The sequence below is a fragment of the Eucyclogobius newberryi genome, unplaced genomic scaffold (assembly GCF_026437365.1).
Source record: "Eucyclogobius newberryi isolate DKJ021-1_F unplaced genomic scaffold, fEucNew1.0.hap1 SCAF_21, whole genome shotgun sequence".
NCBI lineage: Eukaryota > Metazoa > Chordata > Actinopteri > Gobiiformes > Gobiidae > Eucyclogobius > Eucyclogobius newberryi.
This window is the reverse complement of record NW_027315846.1, coordinates 1486430-1511883: the sequence shown is the minus strand read 5'-3', so window position 1 is coordinate 1511883 and position 25454 is coordinate 1486430. Positions and strand designations below refer to the sequence as shown.

The window sequence follows — 25454 nt, the reverse complement described above, 5'->3', positions numbered from 1 at the left end:
GTTTAATAATCACAGACTCAGCAGGAGATGTAATAAACGCCTCCGCCTAAAGCCCCAAGAGGAGTTTGTGAAAGTATAAAGTATAAACATGTTTCATTTCAGAGAGGTTCTGTCATCACAGCTTTATTATTCATATTCTTCATGTTCAGACTCAGGCATTTTTGACCCTGAACATGGATGAAAGTCACACATGGGGTCATAGGTCACACATGGGGTCATAGGTCACACATGGGGTCATAGGTCACACATGGGGTCATAGGTCACACATGGGGTCATAGGTCACACATGGGGTCATAGGTCAGTGTCTTGCAGTTAAAATCGTAGAATCGTGAAAGGCTTTCGCACATATTAGATGTTGATGTCTTGTACAATTGTAAAGTGACGATATGGTAAGAAAAACCTTTATAATACGGTAATAAAAAAACATAACTTATTCAAATAAACTCTTGTAATTGTTTGTATAACGCGGTATTAAGGACATGGTATTTTGTGTGCGAACTACTCACACAACCCCCCCCCCCAAGGCCTGAGGAGCCCCCCCAAGGCCTGAGGAGCCCCCCCTGGCCTGAGGAGCCCCCCCCCAAGGCCCGAGGAGCTCCCCCAAGGCCCGAGGAGCTCCCCCAAGGCCAGAGGAGCTCCCCCAAGGCCCGAGGAGCTCCCCCAAGGCCTGAGGAGCCCCCCCCTGGCCTGAGGACTCCCCCCCCAAGGCCTGAGGAGCCCCCCCCCAGGCCTGAGGAGCCCCCCCAGGCCTGAGAACTGAGAAGCCCCCCCCCAGGCTTGAGGAGCCCCCCCTGCAGACACAGACGCATCCCTGTGTGGCCTCTGATCCGATGCACTTCTTTGAGCTCTGACAGACTTGACTAAAGTTGGAGCTGGAGATGACGTCATAATCAGAGTCTCAATAACAATAATAACTGTTCTGAACAGGCTGCACTCTCCAGGACTCATGTCCAGTTCTTTTGTCCCTCGTCTCAGTCAATCCCAGCCACTGTTCGTGCCACAGTTGCATCAGTGTGAGGGGTGAGGGTGGCCGTTGCCGTTGGCATTTGCACGTGTGCGTGCGGCGTGTGCGTGCGGCGTGTGCGTGCGGCGTGTGCGTGCGGCGTGTGCGTGCGGCGTGTGCGTGCGGCGTGTGCGTGCGGCGTGTGCGTGCGGCGTGCAGAGATCACGTGCTTTAGTGGAAACGGGGCGTAGACTGAGAAGCGCTCAAAATCGAAAGTGTGGAGTTGAAGTACTGAGTGGAATACTGCAGCTGTCAGGGCTAAATATAGAACTGAGAATGTGAAACTGCCACGCCTGAACACGTCCAGCAGTGTTCAGCTGAGTGTGTGCGACCTCGAGCCAAAGCCAGGCGACTGAGCGGTGGTGCAGTGGTAAAGCCTGTGCCCTCTCACCCCGAGGTTCATCCCAGTTTGATCCTTCACAGAGTTTGATCCCAGTGAAGGCTTCATTCATGTCGTTGTAAAAGTGACACAAAAGTCGCAGTATTTCACCTCGTTCTTCTCTTTCCTGCTCAAAGTGTGAACATCTCGTACAATACAACGACATCATGTGACAGAACGACCTGCTGTCCCAGCCCGAGTACCGTATTATCCGTACTATAAGTCGCACCAGCCAAAAAATGCATAATAGAGAAGAAAAAAACATATGTAAGTCGCATGTTTTGGGGAAATGTGTTGAAATGCAGTTTAAAGTAATAACAGATGAGACAACATGGTGAATAGGTGTACGTATGCTAACGTGCTAATGCTAACACCTTCAGCTACATGACGTATGCTAACGTGCCAATGCTAACACCTTCAGCTACATGACGTATGCTAAGGTGCTAATGCTAACACCTTCAGCTACATGACGTATGCTAACGCTAACACCTTCAGCTACATGACATATGCTAACGCCAACACCTTCAGCTACATGACGTATGCTAACGCTAACACCTTCAGCTACATGACGTATGCTATCGCTAACACCTTCAGCTACATGACGTATGCTAACGCTAACACCTTCAGCTACATGACGTATGCTAACGCTAACACCTTCAGCTACATGACGTATGCTAACGCTAACACCTTCAGCTACATGACGTATGCTAACGCTAACACCTTCAGCTACATGACGTATGCTAACGCTAACACCTTCAGCTACATGACGTATGCTAACGCTAACACCTTCAGCTACATGAGGCACAGACAGAACTGTGGTAAGTGTCTGGTATGTTAGCGTAACATATGAACAGTTATTCAGATAACTATAGCATAAAGAACATGCTAACAAGTTTAGCAAAGCATCAGTTTTACCCCAAATCACTAAATCCATTGAATTCTTCTTCCTCTGTGTCACTTCTAAACAACTCCACAAACTCCAGAGGAAGAGAAGATTCTTCTTCTGCGTCGCTTAGAGCCTAGAGCGCCCTCTTGTGGTTGCCAGTGTGAAAATAACGAATAATATCACATATAAGTCGCTCTGGAGTATAAGTCGCACCCAGGACAAAACTATGAAAAAAAGTGCAGCTTATAAAGGTTATTACACTGTAGTTACACGTCTCCACCTCTAGGGTCAGGCTGTTGTTCTGGTCATCCTGAACCTGAGCGATGTCCTCTTCTTTGTCCAGGGAGCACATGGAGGACTACAGGGAGTCCTGCCCGACCGAGGTGGAGTCTCTGAGCAAAGAAATAAAGCGGTTCAACGTCAGACTTCTCCAGGATCTGCAGGACCAGTTCAAGGAAAACGTCAAGGTACGAAATCCTGGGCTTTTATCGCGGCGAGCGTCCACTTCTGCTTTGAGCGCTCTGTGGTTTTACAAATGAGGAATCGGAGCGCTTGTTCTTCTGCTTTTGCTCGAGTCTCTCCATCTTTATGCCACACGACGCACGACTCACGTTCCTAAATTGCACGAGGGGAAATTCACTTTAAGACATTTCACCTAAAGTAACCTCGTTCTGATTCTTTTAAATCATAAATCATACACAAACTAAAGATGTCATCCTGAAAAAACACAAAAACAAAACATAAATCGGTAGCAAAATAAATTAAAACTCAAACTAAATTTGATTTTATTGATTTAATTCAATTCTTTCCATTTAATCTCAAACGTCTGTGTCTAGTCTTGAGTCATGAGTCAGTTTCCCAAATATAGATGCTGTATTTATTTATTTTATTATTTTACTATTTTTTTATTTTATCATATATATATATATATATATATATATATATATATATATGTGTATATGTATGTATGTATGTATGTATGTATGTATGTATATATATGTGTATGTATGTATGTATATATATGTGTATATATATATGTGTATATATATATATATATATATATGTATATATATATATATGTGTATATATATATATATATATATATAATGTGTATATGTATATATATATATATATTTTTATATATATTTTTTAAATATTTTTTTTTGGTTAAAAAATGCAGTTTCAACAAAATTACAGTGTTGTCAGGTGAAGCTGTTTGTCACATTATAACTATTGTATGAGTTAAATGGACGTTGGCCATGTTTACAGTCTGGTTGCTAAGTAACAGCTACATTAGCTCTACCTGTGTCATATTTACTGGCCTTGTCCAACCAGGAAGTGGCATTACAAACAAAATGGTCAAATCGGAGCGAAACGGGCAAAACGTTTGGTAAATTCTTCAATCTAATCCTCTTTGTTTTAATGTTTTGGACTTTAAACGTGGACGAACTCTTTGTGGCAGATTCCACTGAGGCGGATGATGACCAGGAAGTGGCTGACGACCAACGAGGACTTCAAGAACCTGCAGCAGAGGACGGAGGAGCTCTGTCAGCACTGCACCGTCCTAAAGGAGCCGCACGCACAGGTAATACTACCTCCACACTCCAGGGGGCGCTCTGTCAGCACGGCACCGTCCTAAAGGAGCCGCACGCACAGGTAATACCACCTCCACACTCCAGGGGGCGCTCTGTCAGCACTGCACCGTCCTAAAGGAGCCGCACGCACAGGTAATACCACCTGCACACTCCAGGGGGCGCTCTGTCAGCACTGGGACGTCCTGAAGGAGCCGCACGCACAGGTAATACCACCTCCACACTCCAGGGGGCGCTCTGTCAGCACTGCACCGTCCTAAAGGAGCCGCACGCACAGGTAATACCACCTGCACACTCCAGGGGGCGCTCTGTCAGCACTGGGACGTCCTGAAGGAGCCGCACGCACAGGTAATACCACCTCCACACTCCATGGGGCGCTCTGTCAGCACTGGGACGTCATGAAGGAGCCGCACAGGTAATACCACCTCCACACTCCAGGGGGCGCTCTGTCAGCACTGGGACGCACTGAAGGAGCCGCACGCACAGGTAATACCACCTCCACACTCCAGGGGGCGCTCTGTCAGCACTGGGATGTCCTGAAGGAGCCGCACGCACAGGTAATACCACCTCCACACTCCAGGGGGCGCTCTGTCAGCACTGGGACGTCCTGAAGGAGCCGCACGCACAGGTAATACCACCTCCACACTCCAGGGGGCGCTCTGTCAGCACTGGGATGTCCTGAAGGAGCCGCACGCACAGGTAATACCACCTCCACACTCCAGGGGGCGCTCTGTCAGCACTGGGACGTCCTGAAGGAGCCGCACGCACAGGTAATACCACCTCCACACTCCAGGGGGCGCTCTGTCAGCACTGGGATGTCCTGAAGGAGCCGCACGCACAGGTAATACCACCTCCACACTCCAGGGGGCGCTCTGTCAGCACTGGGACGTCCTGAAGGAGCCGCACGCACAGGTAATACCACCTGCACACTCCAGGGGGCGCTCTGTCAGCACTGGGACGTCCTGAAGGAGCCGCACGCACAGGTAATACCACCTGCACACTCCAGGGGGCGCTCTGTCAGCACTGGGATGTCCTGAAGGAGCCGCACGCACAGGTAATACCACCTCCACACTCCAGGGGGCGCTCTGTCAGCACTGGGATGTCCTGAAGGAGCCGCACGCACAGGTAATACCACCTCCACACTCCAGGGGGCGCTCTGTCAGCACTGGGATGTCCTGAAGGAGCCGCACGCACAGGTAATACCACCTGCACACTCCAGGGGGCGCTCTGTCAGCACTGGGACGTCCTGAAGGAGCCGCACACACAGGTAATACCACCTGCACACTCCAGGGGGCGCTCTGTCAGCACTGGGACGTCCTGAAGGAGCCGCACACACAGGTAATACCACCTGCACACTCCAGGGGGCGCCTCACTCAGAGTCGCGCTGCCTGTGAACTATTTCTAAAGTTTTGGTCGTTTCTGTGGTAAAAGAAAGACTGAAAACGGCAGAGAAAGTGAGCGTTCCCTTTATTTATACTCTTTATTTTATTCAAGATTGTTTTCCCCGTTCACTTCTTTAACTACAACTTTACTTAAAGGACCATTACAGGTTTTTACGATCATCTAATGTTGACTTTATTTGGTGTGTTTATACCTGATGTACATATAAATTATAGTTTTACACCAATCGAGCAGGTGTTTGTGGAGAAAACGTAGCAAAATCTGTAGAAAATGACAGGAAGTGACATCACACCAGGGACAGGAAGTGACATCACTCCAGGGACACTCATTACAGTCAAAGTTTATGCAGAATTTACACAAAGAAACAACTTTTTTTAACTCTAAACATGAATTCAACAAAATAAAATCGCTCTAATATATTTGCATTTGTCAAATAAAAAAAACACGTTGACATTAGATGAGTTTTGGCCCAGTGTTTGCTGGGTAATTTCCTACTGTGATGTCATCAATTACAACCAGGAAGTGAAATTATAAACCTCAAAAATGTGCTATTCTATGATAACATTTTCATCTTTTTTAGCTAAATTCCAAACATATTTATCTGGACTGCGTGTCAGTTCAGTGAGTCGTCCGGCCTGTAGGGGGCGCGTCAGTCCGGCCTGTAGGGGGCGCTTCAGTCCGGCCTGTAGGGGGCGCTTCAGTCCGGCCTGTAGGGGGCGCTTCAGTCCGGCCTGTAGGGGGCGCTTTAATGTCAATAGTTTTCGGCCACAGCAGATGCACAAATACTGTGTGGAAAAACCCCAGACCGTCGCCTCTAACTGTCGTCCGATGAAGTATAACCCGGGTCTTATCTTTCCGTAACATAACGCCGGAGCGGTCAAGAGCGGTCAAGCGTTTGTCCAGAATGTGTCGAGCGTTTTCCCGACGATCGTGACGAACGGCGTGCGGGACGAGAGGAGGAAGTCCATGTTTGTTCAGCGACTCAATTGGAAGTTCCAGCGACGCCGTTTCAGCCGCTATTGTCTGAAAGCGGACGGCGGAGCGGCGGAGGCGGCGAGGTGTTCCGCGCTTCCTGGAAAAGCCCGGGATGCACCGGAATGTGGCTTTAATGACGGGAAAGCCCTGGTTAATGGAGAACGAGTGTGGGTGTGAGGGCAAGAGCATGTGTCGCTTCTAAATGATATAACGCAATCAAAAAGTATGGGACGAAAAACACCAACGAGCAATTATTTTAATGTACTGTTAATGTATTTTATTAAATCAAAATCAAATCAATTTATTTTTGTAAGGCCCAAAATCACAACAACAGTTGCCTCTGAGGGCCACAGGGAGAAATGAATCAACAATGTCTGTGGTGGCGATGGAGTCAGACAATGTCTGTGGTGGCGAGGGACGATGTCCCAGGGTCCTCTGTCCTTAGACTCTCCTTCTCGGCCAGGAAAAACTACAAAAAAAACCTCTTTGGGAAAAAAGCGTAGAAACCTGGAGGAGTTCCAGTGAAGGAGAGATCCGACTCTCACAGACGGACAGACGGACACGAGGGAGACTGGAACTGGACCCACTCTTCAGGCAGATGAGGGACCGTACACACAGGGCAGGGACCACTTCACCAGGGCAGGGGCATCTGGGTCCACAGGTCCTCAGGAGTGAGAGAAAGAAAAGAAGGCGGTGAACAGTTTGCAAGTGGAATCAAAAAATAAATATTGTTTGATAGCATAAGTAGTCAGAAGAAGAAGAGGATAGTGCTCAAGCTGTCATACTTCCCCCAGCACAGTTACTCCTAGGGCAGCGTAGCTAAAGCTGTGGGTTTATGTTTCTGTTCCTAACTAGTCTGACCATAAGCGATTTCGAAGAGGAACGTTTTAAGCCTGGACTTAAATGAAGAGACTGTGTCAGCATATTTAACATGGGTCGGGAGCTGATTCCATAACACAGGAGCTTGGGAGCTAAACGCTCTACCTCCTACAGTACTTTTAGAGACTCTTGGCACCACCAGAAGGCCGGCATTCTGAGAGCGAAGAGCTCTGTTTGGATGATATGGTTCTATAGCATCTTTGAGGTAGGATGGGGCCATGTCATTTATGGCTTTGTAGGTCAAGAGTAGAATTTTGAATTTGATTCTGGACTCGACGGGGAGCCAGTGAAGAGACTTCAGCAATGGCGTAATGTGCTCTCTTCTTTTTGTTCCTGTTAGTAATCTTGCTGCTGCATTTTGAACCAGTTGAAAGCTTTTTATGGAGCTTTTAGGACACGCTGCAAGCAGGGAGTTACAGTAGTCTAATCTAGTCGTTACAAATGCATGGATAAGTTTTTCAGCATCACTTTTAGGCAGGATTCTTCTGATTTTGGCTCTTGTTGCGCAAATGGAAATAGGCTGTTTTACAAGCTTGATTTATATGAGCTTTAAATGAGAGCTCCTGGTCAAATAAGACTCCAAGGTTTCTTACAGTAGAACTGGAGGCTACACTGACATTGTCCAGTGTGACTATCTGCTCAGATAGAGCGTCTCGTAGATGCTTAGGACCAGCACAATGACCTCGGTTTTTTCAGGGTTAAGAAGCAGGTAGTTTAGTGTCATCCAGGTTTTTATCTCCTTCACACAAGTACTAAGTCTGTCTACTTGATCGCTCTGATCAGGTTTCATTGATAAATACAGCTGAGTGTCGTCTGCAGAGCAGTGGAAGTTAATGTCATGCTTTCTGATAATGTTGCCTAATGGCAGCAGATAAAGAGTAAACAGAATTGGACCGAGTACCGAACCCTGTGGCACACCGTAAATTACTTTAGAGCTTGGTGAGGAGCTCTGGTTTACATTAACAAATTGGAACCTATCAGATAGATAGGATTTAAACCAGCTGAGGGCTGTTCCTCCAACACCTACATCACATTCTAACCTCTGCAGTAGAATGTTGTGGTCAATGGTGTCAAACGCTGCGCTGAGGTCCAACAGAACCAGGATTGAGACCAGTCCATCGTCAGCGGCTAATAACAAATCATTTGTGACTTTAACTAGTGCAGTTTCAGTGCTGTGGTGGGCTCTGAACCCTGTCTGGAAAACTTCAAATAAGTTATTGTCCTGCAGGTGGCGACAAAGCTGTTTTACTACAACTTTTTCAAGGATTTTAGAGACGAAGGGAAGATTTGAAATAGGTCTGTAGTTTACCAATAGGTCGGGATCTAGATTAGGCTTTTTCAGAAGAGGTTTAATGACTGCATGTTTGAAGGACTGTGGAACATAGCCACTTTCGAGTGAAGTATTTATTATATTAAGAATAGGGTCTATAATTAGGGGGAGAATGTCTTTGAGGAATGGGGTCTAGGACACAAGTTGAGCTTTTAGAGGACATGATGGCTGAAGTTATCTCTGCTTGATCAACAGCTGTGAACCTTTCTAAGTTTACTGGTGGATTTATATGGGACGTTAGATTTACAGCTTGGGCTAGTTCAGGGCTAATAGCGGGGGTAATTTCATCTAATTTATCTCTGATTGTTTTTATTTATTGTTAAAAAATAGAAGGAAATCATCAGAGCTAAGTGTAGCTGGGATTGAGGGCTCTACTGCACTGTGACAGTTTGTTAGCCTAGCTACAGTGCTGAAAAGGAATTTAGTGTTACTTTTGTTGACTTCTATTATATTTGAATAATATCTGGTTAGGGCCTTACGCAGAGCCTGCTTATAGGACAGCAGGCAACTTTTCCATGCTTTTAGGGATTCTTCGGTGTGAGAGCGACGAAATAATCCCTCTAACTTTCTAACTCTTTGTTTATGTGAACGCAGTTCTTGGTTGTACCATGGGGAGGCGCGCTTTGGCCTAATGACCTTCTGTTTTAACGGCGCGACAACGTCAAGAGCAGACTTCAGAGAATTCATGGTCAAGTCGACAAATTGATCACATAAACTGGGACTAAAGCTGTTCTCAGCAGGATCACATGACATGATCACATGACATGATCACATGACATGATCACATGACATGATCACATGACATGTCACTGAATATTGGCTCTATTATTTCTTTGAATTTTGAGATAGATTTTTCAGATATTTTCCTTTTCATTATAACTTTATTTTGTGGGACTGGATGATCTTTAAGAATAAACTGAAAGGTAATTAGGAAATGATCTGACAATATAGGGTTTTGAGGGAGGACACTGAGGTCACTAATCTCTGTTCCATACGTTAGGACAAGATCCAGAGTGTTCTTGTGAGTGTGAGTCGGCTTATTTACATTCTGAGTGAAACCAATGCTGTCTAACAAGGCGCTGAAGGCATTACTGAGAGCGTCATCACTCATGTTCACGTGGATATTAAAGTCTCCAACTATAACTATTTTATCCCAGGCTAACACTAAGTTTGATATGAAGTCAGAAAACTGTTAAAAACTCTGAGTAGGGACCAGGAGGTCGGTAGATAACTATGAACAAAACTCCTTTTTGGTTTTTCATATTTGGACATGTGATTGACAGCATGAGGCTTTCAAATGAGTGAAATGCATTGTTAGTTTTAGGGCTCATAAGTAGGCTTGAGTGTGAGGTCACTGCCCCACCACCACCTCGGCCTGTGCTCCTGGCAGTCTGAAAGTTAACATGGGTGGGTGGGGTTAACATGGGTGGGTGGGGTTAACATGGGTGGGTGGGGTTAACATGGGTGGGTGGGGTGGACTCATTTAGTCTGACGTAGTCGTCTTGTTGAAGCCACGTTTCAGTTAGAGCTAGAAGATCTATGTTATAGTCACTAATTAATTCATTAACTAAGAGCGATTTGGAGGAAATTGCTCTAATGTTTAGCAGTCCACATTTTACGTGTTTATTCATTTGTATATTTGTGTCATTTGTGATTGTTATTTTCCTTAAGTTATTTGGTCTGACGCCTGAAATATTTTTATTTTTTATTATTTATCTATTTTAAACTTAATGATTTTTTTTTCATTATTATAATTATTTTTACATTATTATAATTTTTTTTGTGAAGAATTTACTTTCTTTTTATTCTTTTTACTTTTTACATTTTATTTATTAATTTGTTTTACTTTTTACTTTCTTTCTTCTTATTATTTATTTATTTTTAACTGTATTTTAATTATTTAATTATTACTTTTTATTTAGTTTATTATTATTATTATTTTTTAGTTTATTTTTATTTTTTCCTTTTACATTTTATTTATGCATTTGTTTTACTTTTTACTCACTTACATATTATTTGTTTATTTAAATTTTTTTTTTATTTATTTTGTTGTCAATATTGTTATTATTATTTTTTACTTTTTATTTATTTGTTTTACTTTTTACTTAATTTTTCGCTTGCAATTTTTACTATATTTATTATTTTTACTATAACCAAAACGTACGTCCAGAGGTGGAAAGAGTACTTCAGTAAAAGTACACAAAATACACTCCAAAATTTACCTTTTAAACACAAACGAACGTTTAAACCGTCATAAAAGTACAAACTGTCTCCGTATTTTCAACGGCACGTCGCGCGTTGATGACATCACAGAGGGATTCGCAGCTCTTACTTCCTGTCATTTTAAACTTTTCAAACTCCCATCACAGACTTCAACTTAACGGAAGTAAAAGTATGATAAATATTTACTACAGGTTCTAGGACACGAAAGTAAGTCAGAAGTAGAAAAACAGGAGAAACTTGATGCGGAACTTTAATACTTTTTGTTGTCTTTTAAAAGGAAAGTCACAAAAGTATTTCTGAAGTTTAAATGTCGTGCCGTTTCCTGTTTGTTTTGGCAAAACAAACTCATATTTCAAACCGAATTTGAACCTTTTTATACCTTTTGTCCTGCGACTTCTGTGTTTTATTCTGAGCGACTTCTTCTTCCTGTTTTCATGTTCCTCCGGGTTAAAGGAGACGATAAAAACAAACCCAAATGTCAAATAACTCGACACGTTTTGTTGTGATTGTGATAAACTTTAACCACGACAGATTTGTGCCGGATCTTAACCCGACTACGGCAACAAGCGCGGACAAACTACATCTACTTTATCATATGCAAACAACAGATTTTTCCTCCTTTTCTCCCCCTGGTCTCCTCTTTTTCCTCTATGTCTCCTTATTTTCCTCCTTTCCTCCCGCTTGTCTCCTCATTTTCCTCCTTTTCTCTCCCTTGTCTCCTTATTTTCCTCCTTTTCTCTCCCTTGTCTCCTTATTTTCCTCCTTTCCTCCCCCTTATCTCCTCTTTTTTCTCTTCTCTCCCTTGTCTCCTCTTTTTCCTCCTTTATTTAACCTTCATTTAACAAGTTTACCTTAGTTGTTTTTCATTAGAGATTATGACAGACATTCATGTTTCTGATAAATGTAAAACAGTTTTTTAGGTTTTATTGGACACATACTCAGATATATTGACCCCAAAATAGTATTTCAATTATCTCTGTTGATATATTACATACTTTATATAAAATTATACCTAAATTATATATTTTTTCTCGCTTTTAATAGAAAAGTGAATAAACTGACATGTTTTTTGTTCTAAAAACTTCAAAGCCTTAGTATTTAGAGCTGTTGCTTATTATGCTATTATCATTATGCTAATATTATGCTATTATCATGTTATTATTATGCTATTATTATACTATTGTTTTACTATTATCATGTTTTTATTATGCTATTATTATGCTATTATTATGCTGTTATTATGCTGTTATTATGCTATTATAATGCTATTATTATGCCTGTTTTGACTTCCTGTTTCCTGTCTGATGGTTGGCACGTGTTGGCAGGAGCTGGCGAGCGCCCTGCACCTGCACGTGAGCCGTGAGTACCTGGCACAGCTGCTGAAGAGCGACTACTCGTGCAAGAACAAGAAGCACGAGCGAGCGGCCGCTAAGATCCAAGAGCAGTGGAGCCAGCTGCAGGAGCTGTTCACGAGTATGGTAATGAAGCACCTTTAACTCACAGCAGGAGGGCCATGAAGCACCTTTAACTCACAGCAGGAGGGCCATGAAGCACCTTTACCACAGCAGGAGGGTCATGAAGCACTTTTAACTCACAGCAGGAGGGTAATGAAGCACCTTAAACTCACAGCAGGAGGGCCATGAAGCACCTTTAACTCACAGCAGGAGGGCCATGAAGCACCTTTACCACAGCAGGAGGGTCATGAAGCACTTTTAACTCACAGCAGGAGGGCCATGAAGCACCTTTACCACAGCAGGAGGGTCATGAAGCACTTTTAACTCACAGCAGGAGGGTCATGAAGCACTTTTAACTCACAGCAGGAGGGTAATGAAGCACCTTAAACTCACAGCAGGAGGGCCATGAAGCACCTTTACCACAGCAGGAGGGCCATGAAGCACTTTTAACTCACAGCAGGAGGGCCATGAAGCACCTTTAACTCACAGCAGGAGGGCCATGAAGCACCTTTACCACAGCAGGAGGGTCATGAAGCACTTTTAACTCACAGCAGGAGGGCCATGAAGCACCTTTAACTCACAGCAGGAGGGCCATGAAGCACCTTTACCACAGCAGGAGGGTCATGAAGCACTTTTAACTCAAAGCAGGAGGGCCATGAAGCACCTTTACCACAGCAGGAGGGTCATGAAGCACTTTTAACTCACAGCAGGAGGGTAATGAAGCACCTTAAACTCACAGCAGGAGGGCCATGAAGCACCTTTAACTCACAGCAGGAGGGCCATGAAGCACCTTTACCACAGCAGGAGGGTCATGAAGCACTTTTAACTCACAGCAGGAGGGCCATGAAGCACCTTTAACTCACAGCAGGAGGGCCATGAAGCACCTTTACCACAGCAGGAGGGTCATGAAGCACTTTTAACTCACAGCAGGAGGGTCATGAAGCACTTTTAACTCACAGCAGGAGGGTAATGAAGCACCTTAAACTCACAGCAGGAGGGCCATGAAGCACCTTTACCACAGCAGGAGGGCCATGAAGCACTTTTAACTCACAGCAGGAGGGCCATGAAGCACCTTTAACTCACAGCAGGAGGGCCATGAAGCACCTTTACCACAGCAGGAGGGTCATGAAGCACTTTTAACTCACAGCAGGAGGGCCATGAAGCACCTTTAACTCACAGCAGGAGGGCCATGAAGCACCTTTACCACAGCAGGAGGGTCATGAAGCACTTTTAACTCACAGCAGGAGGGCCATGAAGCACCTGTAACTCACAGCAGGAGGGCCATGAAGCACCTTTACCACAGCAGGAGGGTCATGAAGCACTTTTAACTCACAGCAGGAGGGTAATGAAGCACCTTAAACTCACAGCAGGAGGGCCATGAAGCACCTTTAACTCACAGCAGGAGGGCCATGAAGCACCTTTACCACAGCAGGAGGGTCATGAAGCACTTTTAACTCACAGCAGGAGGGCCATGAAGCACCTTTAACTCACAGCAGGAGGGCCATGAAGCACCTTTAACTCACAGCAGGAGGGCCATGAAGCACCTTTACCACAGCAGGAGGGTCATGAAGCACTTTTAACTCACAGCAGGAGGGCCATGAAGCACCTTTAACTCACAGCAGGAGGGCCATGAAGCACCTTTACCACAGCAGGAGGGTAATGAAGCACCTTTAACTCACAGCAGGAGGGCCATGAAGCACCTTTAACTCACAGCAGGAGGGCCATGAAGCACCTTTACCACAGCAGGAGGGTCATGAAGCACTTTTAACTCACAGCAGGAGGGCAATGAAGCACCTTTAACTCACAGCAGGAGGGCCATGAAGCACCTTTACCACAGCAGGAGGGTCATGAAGCACTTTTAACTCACAGCAGGAGGGTCATGAAGCACTTTTAACTCACAGCAGGAGGGTAATGAAGCACCTTAAACTCACAGCAGGAGGGCCATGAAGCACCTTTACCACAGCAGGAGGGCCATGAAGCACTTTTAACTCACAGCAGGAGGGCCATGAAGCACCTTTAACTCACAGCAGGAGGGCCATGAAGCACCTTTACCACAGCAGGAGGGTCATGAAGCACTTTTAACTCACAGCAGGAGGGCCATGAAGCACCTTTAACTCACAGCAGGAGGGCCATGAAGCACCTTTACCACAGCAGGAGGGTCATGAAGCACTTTTAACTCAAAGCAGGAGGGCCATGAAGCACCTGTAACTCACAGCAGGAGGGCCATGAAGCACCTTTACCACAGCAGGAGGGTCATGAAGCACTTTTAACTCACAGCAGGAGGGTAATGAAGCACCTTAAACTCACAGCAGGAGGGCCATGAAGCACCTTTAACTCACAGCAGGAGGGCCATGAAGCACCTTTACCACAGCAGGAGGGTCATGAAGCACTTTTAACTCACAGCAGGAGGGCCATGAAGCACCTTTAACTCACAGCAGGAGGGCCATGAAGCACCTTTACCACAGCAGGAGGGTCATGAAGCACTTTTAACTCACAGCAGGAGGGTCATGAAGCACTTTTAACTCACAGCAGGAGGGTAATGAAGCACCTTAAACTCACAGCAGGAGGGCCATGAAGCACCTTTACCACAGCAGGAGGGCCATGAAGCACTTTTAACTCACAGCAGGAGGGCCATGAAGCACCTTTAACTCACAGCAGGAGGGCCATGAAGCACCTTTACCACAGCAGGAGGGTCATGAAGCACTTTTAACTCACAGCAGGAGGGCCATGAAGCACCTTTAACTCACAGCAGGAGGGCCATGAAGCACCTTTACCACAGCAGGAGGGTCATGAAGCACTTTTAACTCACAGCAGGAGGGTAATGAAGCACCTTAAACTCACAGCAGGAGGGCCATGAAGCACCTTTAACTCACAGCAGGAGGGCCATGAAGCACCTTTACCACAGCAGGAGGGTCATGAAGCACTTTTAACTCACAGCAGGAGGGCCATGAAGCACCTTTAACTCACAGCAGGAGGGCCATGAAGCACCTTTAACTCACAGCAGGAGGGCCATGAAGCACCTTTACCACAGCAGGAGGGTCATGAAGCACTTTTAACTCACAGCAGGAGGGCCATGAAGCACCTTTAACTCACAGCAGGAGGGCCATGAAGCACCTTTACCACAGCAGGAGGGTAATGAAGCACCTTTAACTCACAGCAGGAGGGCCATGAAGCACCTTTAACTCACAGCAGGAGGGCCATGAAGCACCTTTACCACAGCAGGAGGGTCATGAAGCACTTTTAACTCACAGCAGGAGGGCAATGAAGCACCTTTAACTCACAGCAGGAGGGCCATGAAGCACCTTTACCACAGCAGGAGGGTCATGAAGCACTTTTAACTCACAGCAGGAGGGTCATGAAGCACTTTTAACTCACAGCAGGAGGGTAATGAAGCACCTTAAACTCACAGCAGGAGGGCCATGAAGCACCTTTACCACAGCAGGAGGGCCATGAAGCACTTTTAACTCACAGCAGGAGGGCCATGAACTACCTTTAACTCACAGCAGGAGGGCCATGAAGCACCTTTACCACAGCAGGAGGGTCATGAAGCACTTTTAACTCACAGCAGGAGGGCCATGAAGCACCTTTAACTCACAGCAGGAGGGCCATGAAGCACCTTTACCACAGCAGGAGGGTCATGAAGCACTTTTAACTCAAAGCAGGAGGGCCATGAAGCACCTGTAACTCACAGCAGGAGGGCCATGAAGCACCTTTACCACAGCAGGAGGGTCATGAAGCACTTTTAACTCACAGCAGGAGGGTAATGAAGCACCTTAAACTCACAGCAGGAGGGCCATGAAGCACCTTTAACTCACAGCAGGAGGGCCATGAAGCACCTTTACCACAGCAGGAGGGTCATGAAGCACTTTTAACTCACAGCAGGAGGGCCATGAAGCACCTTTAACTCACAGCAGGAGGGCCATGAAGCACCTTTACCACAGCAGGAGGGTCATGAAGCACTTTTAACTCACAGCAGGAGGGTCATGAAGCACTTTTAACTCACAGCAGGAGGGTAATGAAGCACCTTAAACTCACAGCAGGAGGGCCATGAAGCACCTTTACCACAGCAGGAGGGCCATGAAGCACTTTTAACTCACAGCAGGAGGGCCATGAAGCACCTTTAACTCACAGCAGGAGGGCCATGAAGCACCTTTACCACAGCAGGAGGGTCATGAAGCACTTTTAACTCACAGCAGGAGGGCCATGAAGCACCTGTAACTCACAGCAGGAGGGCCATGAAGCACCTTTACCACAGCAGGAGGGCCATGAAGCACCTTTAACTCACAGCAGGAGGGTCATGAAGCACCTTAAACTCACAGCAGGAGGGTCATGAAGCACCTTTAACTCACAGCAGGAGGGCCATGAAGCACCTTTACCACAGCAGGAGGGTCATGAAGCACTTTTAACTCACAGGAGGGTCATGAAGCACCTTTACCACAGCAGTAGGGCCATGAAGCACCTTTAACTCACAGAAGGAGGGTCATGAAGCACCTTTAACTCACAGCAGTAGGGCCATGAAGCACCTTAAACTCACAGCAGGAGGGTCATGAAGCACCTTAAACTCACAGCAGGAGGGTCATGAAGCACCTTTAACTCACAGGAGGGTCATGAAGCACCTTAAACTCACAGCAGGAGGCTCATGAAGCACCTTTACCACAGCAGGAGGGTCATGAAGCACCTTTACCACAGCAGGAGGGTCATGAAGAACCTTTACCACAGCAGGAGGGTCATGAAGCACCTTTACCTCACAGCAGGAGGGTCATGAAGCACACTTAACTCACAGCTCTTGGTTCATGTGCAAATTGGCCGTTAGAGTAAAGAACACATTTGAATTAAATTTGACCAATGACGTTGCACAACATTAAACACAAACGTGTTGTTTTCTCAGGACTCGTGTCATGACTGGCTGGATCCAGTAGGTGGCGCTCTGAGTGACGTCATTGGACAGGAACACACGTCTGACATTAAGAACCACCTGGAGCCCGTCGTCCAGCTCTGTCCCGACTTTGGGTGAGACTTCTTTTCTGTCAATGTGTCTTTGTCTCACAAGTACTTTTTATGTGTTTTTACTTCATGTTTATTTCATGTCTTACTTTTATTATTGTGCATTGTATGTTGCACCGTAACAAGTTTAATGCTAATGCTAATTAGCATTAAACTTGTCCCGATGCCCCTCCCAGTGGCATCGGGACTGGGAGGGGCTTCAGGACTGGGAGGGGCATCAGGACTGGCACAGCGCTCATGTCCTCTTCCTGTCCTCTTCATGTCCTCTTCATGTCCTCTTCCTGTCCTCTTCATGTCCTCTTCATGTCCTCTTCCTGTCCTCTTCCTGTCCTCTTCATGTCCTCTTCATGTCCTTTTCATTTCCTCTTCACGTCCTCTTCACGTCCTCTTCACGTTCTCTTCACGTTCTCTTCACGTTCTCTTCACGTCCTCTTCCTGTCCTCTTCCTGTCCTCTTCACGTCCTCTTCACGTTCTCTTCCTGTCCTTTTCATGTCCTTTTCATGTCCTTTCATTTTCTCTTCACGTCCTCTTCACGTTCTCTTCACGTTCTCTTCACGTCCTCTTCCTGTCCTCTTCCTGTCCTCTTCACGTCCTCTTCACGTCCTCTTCACGTTCTCTTCCTGTCCTTTTCATGTCCTTTCATGTCCTCTTCATGTCCTCTTCACGTCCTCTTCACATCCTCTTCACGTCCTCTTCCTGTCTTCTTCACGTCCTCTTCACATCCTCTTCCTGTCCTCTTCACGTCCTCTTCACGTCCTCTTCATGTCCTCGTTGGCAGGAGAAGGCACCTGTCGGCCGTCCTCTGGTTCCGTGGTCCGGTCAGAGGTCGAGAACATGGTCAGATTCTGCAGAAGTTTTCGGAGCTGAAGAAAAAGGCTCCGGCGCCCGACAAAAAGCGACTTCTGTTCAGCGAGATGCAAGTGAGAGTGTCCCAGGACTGTCTGTCCACCCTGCCCTTCTCCTGCCTAAGCCTCTGCTCGCCTCAGACCTAGAGACCACCCAGAGACCACCCAGAGACCACCCAGAGACCACCCAGAGACCAGTCAGAGACCAGCCAGAGACCAGCCAGAGACCACCAAGAGACCACCAAGAGACCACCCAGAGACCACCCAGAGACCAGCCAGAGACCAGCCAGAGACCAGCCAGAGACCAGCCAGAGACCACCAAGAGACCACCAAGAGACCACCCAGAGACCACCCAGAGACCAGCCAGAGACCAGCCAGAGACCACCCAGAGACCAGCCAGAGACCAGCCAGAGACCAGCCAGAGACCAGCCAGAGACCAGCCAGAGACCAGCCAGAGACCAGTCAGAGACCAACCAGAGACCAGCCAGAGACCACCCAGAGACCAGTCAGAGACCAACCAGAGACCACCAAGAGACCACCAAGAGACCACCCAGAGACCACCCAGAGACCACCCAGAGACCAGTCAGAGACCAGTCAGAGACCAGCCAGAGACCACCAAGAGACCACCCAGAGACCACCCAGAGACCAGCCAGAGACCAGCCAGAGACCAGCCAGAGACCACCAAGAGACCACCAAGAGACCACCAAGAGACCACCAAGAGACCACCCAGAGACCAGCCAGAGACCACCCAGAGACCAGTCAGAGACCAGCCAGAGACCAGCCAGAGACCAGCCAGAGACCAGCCAGAGACCACCCAGAGACCACCAAGAGACCAACCAGAGACCAGCCAGAGACCAGTCAGAGACCAGTCAGAGACCAACCAGAGACCACCCAGAGACCACCCAGAGACCACCCAGAGACCAGTCAGAGACCAACCAGAGACCACCAAGAGACCACCCAGAGACCACCGCAGAGACCCTCGCTTTGGCACTCCACAACAATCCTGCTTTAGACCTGGTTTAGACCTGGTTTAGACCTTTAGTCCTGCTTAAGTCCTGCTTCTCTCTCTTGACTCGATGTAAATGTGGTACAAGTAAAAAATACAAACATTAGTTTTATAAATTCTTGCTTTTGAAAAGTTAATATATTGATGTTTTTTTGACTAAATGTAATTATGTATAATATACATTATTGATGGTTTTAGACTTGTTAATTTACTCATTTAGGTACAAACGATCAATCATGTTGTATATTATCTGGATGAATAAAGCTATTTTACTTGTATTTTTTTGCTTTTCTTGGTTAAACTAATTTAATTTCTTCATTTTTCATGCCAAAATCCACATTCATACACACAGAATGTTCTTATATTCATGTTTTCTCTGAAGTGTCTGTTCTAGCGAACCTTCGGACTAGCGAACCTTCGGACTAGCGGACCTTCGGACTAGCGAACCTTCGGACCAGCGAACCTTCGGACCAGCGAACCTTCGGACCAGCGAACCTTCGGACTAGCGAACCGTCGGACCAGCGAACCTTCGGACCAGCGAACCTTCGGACTAGCGAACCGTCGGACCAGCGAACCTTCGGACTAGCGAACCGTCGGACCAGCGAACCTTCGGACCAGCGAACCTTCGGACTAGCGAACCGTCGGACCAGCGAACCTTCGGACCAGCGAACCTTCGGACTAGCGAACCGTCGGACTAGCGGACCTTCGGACTCGTGTGTTAATGCTAATGCTAACTGTACTGCTGAGGAAACAAACTGCGTCTCTGTGATTCATGAAACAGGCGTGTTTTATGATTCTCTTTCCACTCTATCTGTTTTTAGTCATCCATGTTTGCCAATAGTGGACTTGATTGTTTCAGATTTACGGTCACAGCGTTTTTGACCTGGAAATTTCCCAGAGATTGTGTTCTTACGGTCAACAAATCCTTATAATGCGCAGTACCGTAATCTCAATGTGGGAATGACTTTTCCATAATTACGACACGTGAAGAGATCAAACAAACCTGGAGGAGTTTAAATCGTGAATCAGAGTTTACTGCAATCTTTAATAAAGTCTTGAAGTCGATCTTCTGGAACGACACCAAGCACAAATAAAGTGGTCATTTTAATCGATTTACTTGATCATTTTTATAGATTTATTTGTTTGAGGAAAGTTTGAGAAAAATTAACTTAAAAAAACTGCTCTCCACACTGATTGAAGTAAAGTAATATAGGAGCTATATTTATACTTTAGGACACATATTATACAAAATACACTATATATATTAATAAAAAGATTAATTCATTGACTAACTGAATTCATCTTTAGTTAATGTTAAAGTTAATGTGTCTCAATGCTAATGTTACTTGTCTCAATGCTAACGTTAACATGTCTCAATGCTAACATTAACGTGTCTCAATGCTAATGTTAACATGTCTCAATGCTAAAGTTAATGTGTCTCAATGCTAATGTTACTTGTCTCAATGCTAACGTTAACATGTCTCAATGCTAACGTTAATGTGTCTCAATGCTAACGTTAATGTGTCTCAATGCTAACGTTAACGTGTCTCAATGCTAACGTTAACGTGTCTCAATGCTAAAGTTAACGTGTCTCAATGCTAAAGTTAATGTGTCTCAATGCTAACGTTAATGTGTCTCAATGCTAACGTTAACGTGTCTCAATGCTAAAGTTAACGTGTCTCAATGCTAAAGTTAACGTGTCTCAATGCTAAAGTTAATGTGTCTCAATGCTAAAGTTAATGTGTCTCAATGCTAACGTTAATGTGTCTCAATGCTAACGTTAACGTGTCTCAATGCTAAAGTTAACGTTTCTCAATGCTAAAGTTAATGTGTCTCAATGCTAAAGTTAATGTGTCTCAATGCTAACGTTAATGTGTCTCAATGCTAACGTTAACGTGTCTCAATGCTAACGTTAACGTGTCTCAATGCTAAAGTTAACGTGTCTCAATGCTAAAGTTAATGTGTCTCAATGCTAACGTTAATGTGTCTCAATGCTAACGTTAACGTGTCTCAATGCTAAAGTTAACGTGTCTCAATGCTAAAGTTAACGTGTCTCAATGCTAAAGTTAATGTGTCTCAATGCTAACGTTAATGTGTCTCAATGCTAAAGTTAATGTGTCTCAATGCTAAAGGTAACGTGTCTCAATGCTAAAGTTAACGTGTCTCAATGCTAAAGTTAACGTGTCTCAATGTGTCTCAATGCTAAAGTTAATGTGTCTCAATGCTAAAGTTAATGTGTCTCAATGCTAACGTTAACGTGTCTCAATGCTAAAGTTAACGTGTCTCAATGCTAAAGTTAACGTGTCTCAATGCTAACGTTAACGTGTCTCAATGCTAAAGTTAACGTGTCTCAATGCTAAAGTTAACGTGTCTCAATGCTAAAGTTAACGTGTCTCAATGCTAAAGTTAACGTGTCTCAATGCTAACGTTAACGTGTCTCAATGCTAAAGTTAACGTGTCTCAATGCTAAAGTTAACGTGTCTCAATGCTAAAGTTAACGTGTCTCAATGGGTCTCAATGCTAGCACGAGGATGTGTCATATGTGTGGAGTTTGTCCATAATAGTTCCACTTTAGAGCCGTGCGTCATAAAGAGACTCTTGTTTTTGTCTATTTTTATTGTGGAAAAATGTTTTTATTGATGGAAAATGAATTTCAATAACATAATATAGTGTCTCTGTAAAGAAATGGATTCCTCTTGTTGTCAGCTTCAATAGAGCCTCGTGTCGTTTTCCACATGAATCCAATTTGAATAGATTTGAATAGATTTGGAGGAGGGAAAGATCCTTTTATCTAACGCCTGGATAAAGTGTTACAAAAAGTGTGGTAAAATACTTGTTTCTACAGATAATGATCTCACATTTGAAACTTAAGTGGCTAAACTAGTTTTTGTCATGATAAATGGTGTATTTCAGGCTCACATACAAACAGCAGCTATAAACATTTATAACAAGAAACTTTGATGTTCCAAGATGTATAAGTTTAGTTCAGTCAAACTTAGAGCAGTTCTGACTCTTCAGGGTCAAAATAGAGAATGTTTCCTTTACACAGAGACACAGCTTTTGTTATAATCCACAAACTTCAAAAACAAGTGTGGTTTTAATTTGGAGGTGTTTGTAGAGACTAACAATAACAGGTTCAGATTTGACAGGGTCAGACATGAGCCACCAGACTGTAAACAAGGGCGTTACACCACAGAGCCAGAGCGTGAGAGTCTAAAATGCGGGCGTCTAAAGCGTGCGGGCTCAGTGCTGCGGGCTCAGTGGTGCGGGCTCAGTGCTGCGGGCTCAGTGGTGCGGGCTCAGTGCTGCGGGCTCAGTGGTGCGGGCTCAGTGGTGCGGGCTCAGCGCTGCGGGCTCAGCGGTGCAGGCTCAGTGGTGCAGTGGTGCAGGCTCAGTGGTGCGGGCTCAGCGGTGCAGGCTCAGTCGTGCAGTGGTGCGGGCTCAGTGGTGCGGGCTCAGTGGTGCGGGCTCAGTGGTGCGGGCTCAGTGGTGCGGGCTCAGTGGTGCAGTGGTGCAGGCTCAGTGCTGCGGGCTCAGTGGTGCAGGCTCAGTGGTGCAGGCTCAGTCGTGCAGTGGTGCGGGCTCAGTGGTGCGGGCTCAGTGGTGCAGTGGTGCAGGCTCAGTGCTGCGGGCTCAGTGGTGCAGGCTCAGTGGTGCAGGCTCAGTCGTGCAGTGGTGCAGCACGTTTACTTTCACTTTCTCTGTCTTTGTCTGTTCAAGCCGAGTTCGGCCTGAGCTGATGAAATGAAGTTGCGTCATTCTGGAAACTCACAAACACTTTTGATGTAAAAACACTGGACATTTTCAGAAGTGAATCTTCTTCTTTGAAAAGCAGAAGTTCACCTTGACCAGCCTCTGCCTCTGCATGACCTCTGTCTTATTTATGTCTTTCTTTATTCATGTAGCTAAAGTATTTATCTATGTTTTATCTATTTATTTACTTTATCTATCTATTTATTTATTTATGTATTACCTAATTATTTATATATGTATTTACTTATTTATTTCCTTTTGTATGTGTTTACCTAATTATTTATGTATGTATTTACTTAATTGTTTACTTTTGTATGTGTTTACCTAATTATTTATGTATGTATTTACTTAATTGTTTACTTTTGTATGTGTTTACCTAATTATTTATGTATGTATTGTCTTATATATTTACTTATTTATGTATTTACTGAATAATTTATGTATATGTATTTACTTATTTATTTAGGTATGTTTTTATTGAATTATTTATGTTTGTATGTTTACTTTTTTATGTATTTATTTACTTGTGTGTTTATTTATTTACTTAGCTTATTTTTGTGTTTACTGAATTATTCATATATGTATTTATTTACTTATTTATGTGTTTACTTAAATATGTATGTATGTATTTACTCAGTTACTAATGTATTTATTTATTCAATCATGTATTTATTCATGTATTACCTAATCATTTATGTATGTATTGTCTTATTTATTTACCTTTTACTTTATTTATGTATTTATTGAATTATTTGTTTATGTATTTATTTACTTATTTTTTAAATTCGATTATTTATGTATTTATTTATTTATTCACTTATTTATTTGTTTGTTTATTGAATTATCTATGTATTTCTTTACTTATTTCATTTATCAACTTATTTCTTTTGGGGTTTACTGAATTATTTATATATGTCTGTATTCACTTTTTATGTATTCATTTACTTATTTATGTATTAATTTACTAATTTACTAATGTATTTATTTATTTAATCATGTATTATTTATGTATTAAGTATGTTGCATTAACCGTTAAACATTTAAATCACTGCAAAGTCGAGTTCTTTTGCAAACAAAACAAATTCATGTTTAAAACCGACTGTGTGTTTTCAACGCCTTGTCGCACGCTGATGACATCACAGAGGGATTCAGCTCCACTTCCTGTCATTTTAAACTCTTACTTTTCAAAATGTCGTCTCAAACTGCAACTTAACGGAAGTAAAACTGATGAATATTTACACCTTCAAACTGAGTCAGAATGATAAAAGTTATAAAACTGTGGAACAAACTCAAAAAACAGCTCAAAGTCCAAAAAGTGTGAAAATATTTATTGAACATAACAAAGGTAGCAGTAATGAGTTCATCCTTTTCTCACTAAATTCATTTTTTGTGACATTTCATTGTAAATAATTTAATGTACATGATTTTTCTTCTTTTTTTTTGCTATATTATCAAAATAAAAAAGTAAAACATTTGAAAAATGCCATTCATTTGCTTCCAATTGTGATATGGACGTTCCCGGCCGACATGTACGGAAGGTTTATTGTGCCAAAATGAACTTACCGTATTTTCCGTATAAGTCGCACCAGCCAAAAAATGCATAATAGAGAAGAAAAAAACAATATATAAGTCGCACTGGAGTATGAAATGAAGTGTGAAAATAACAAATAATATCACATATAAGTCGCACCGGAGTATATGTATACAAGTATAAATATAAGTATAAGTCGCACCCCGGCCAAAACTATGACAAAAGGTGCGACTTATAGTCCGGAAAATATGGTAATAAACACAAAACTGTGGTCTTTTACCAAACAGAACGGACCGGAGTGAAATATGTGCTGTTTACATGCTCTGATCTGAAGAGGAGCAGGAAGCCGTGGGTTTTAGGCCTGATCGACGTGAGTGCAGGTGCTTTAAAGGTGATGAAAGTGAAAGAAAAGGCACAAATGACAGATCTTTATATTTGTATAAACCACTTCCCGCCTTCGCACAAGTCGTTTGCAGAATAAACTTATCGTCAGTCGAACGGCGACTGGAAAAGTCTGAGGATGGGCTCAAGGTTCAGCAAAGAAGGTGAGAAACCAGTGTAGGGTTCTGTTTGTTTGTTTGTTTGTTTGTTTACTTGTTTATTTGTTTATGTCGAGGATGATTTCATCTGCAACTTTAACGTTTTGGAGAGAAAGAGTTCGGATTGAGATGATTTAAACTGAAGCGAAAAACAACGTAAAGACCGAAAGAAAAGGTTTTAAAGAGCGAATCAGACAGAAAATAACATGAGAAAGATGTATTTGTGGTAAAGAAGCTCTATAAAGATGTATTTGTTGTAAAGAAGCTCTATAAAGATGTATTTGTTATAAAGAAGCTCTATAAAGATGTATTTGTTGTTAAAAGCTCTATAAAGATGTATTTGTTATAAAGAAGCTCTATAAAGATGTATTTGTTGTAAAGAAGCTCTATAAAGATGTATTTGTTGTAAAGAAGCTCTATAAAGATGTATTTGTTGTAAAGAAGCTCTATAAAGATGTATTTGTTGTAAAGAAGCTCTATAAAGATGTATTTGTTGTAAAGAAGCTCTATAAAGATGTATTTGTTGTAAAGAAGCTCTATAAAGATGTATTTGTTATAAAGAAGCTCTATAAAGATGTATTTGTTGTAAAGAAGCTCTATAAAGATGTATTTGTTGTTAAAAGCTCTATAAAGATGTATTTGTTGTTAAAAGC

At 43.8% G+C, this 25454-nt stretch overlaps 1 protein-coding gene across 1 annotated transcript in view; it reads left to right on the top strand.

Moving 5' to 3' along the window:
- The window catches only part of exoc3l4 (exocyst complex component 3-like 4), a 31021-nt gene extending 12813 nt beyond the window's left edge, over positions 1-18208 (top strand). The window contains exons 10-14 of the mRNA XM_072458244.1: positions 2612-2735; positions 3731-3853; positions 11994-12146; positions 17011-17132; positions 17906-18208. Of these exons, the coding sequence (XP_072314345.1) occupies positions 2612-2735; positions 3731-3853; positions 11994-12146; positions 17011-17132; positions 17906-18119 (736 nt within the window). The 3' untranslated portion in view covers positions 18120-18208. The remainder of the gene's footprint in view (positions 1-2611; positions 2736-3730; positions 3854-11993; positions 12147-17010; positions 17133-17905) is intronic.
- Positions 18209-25454: the final 7246 nt, after the last annotated feature.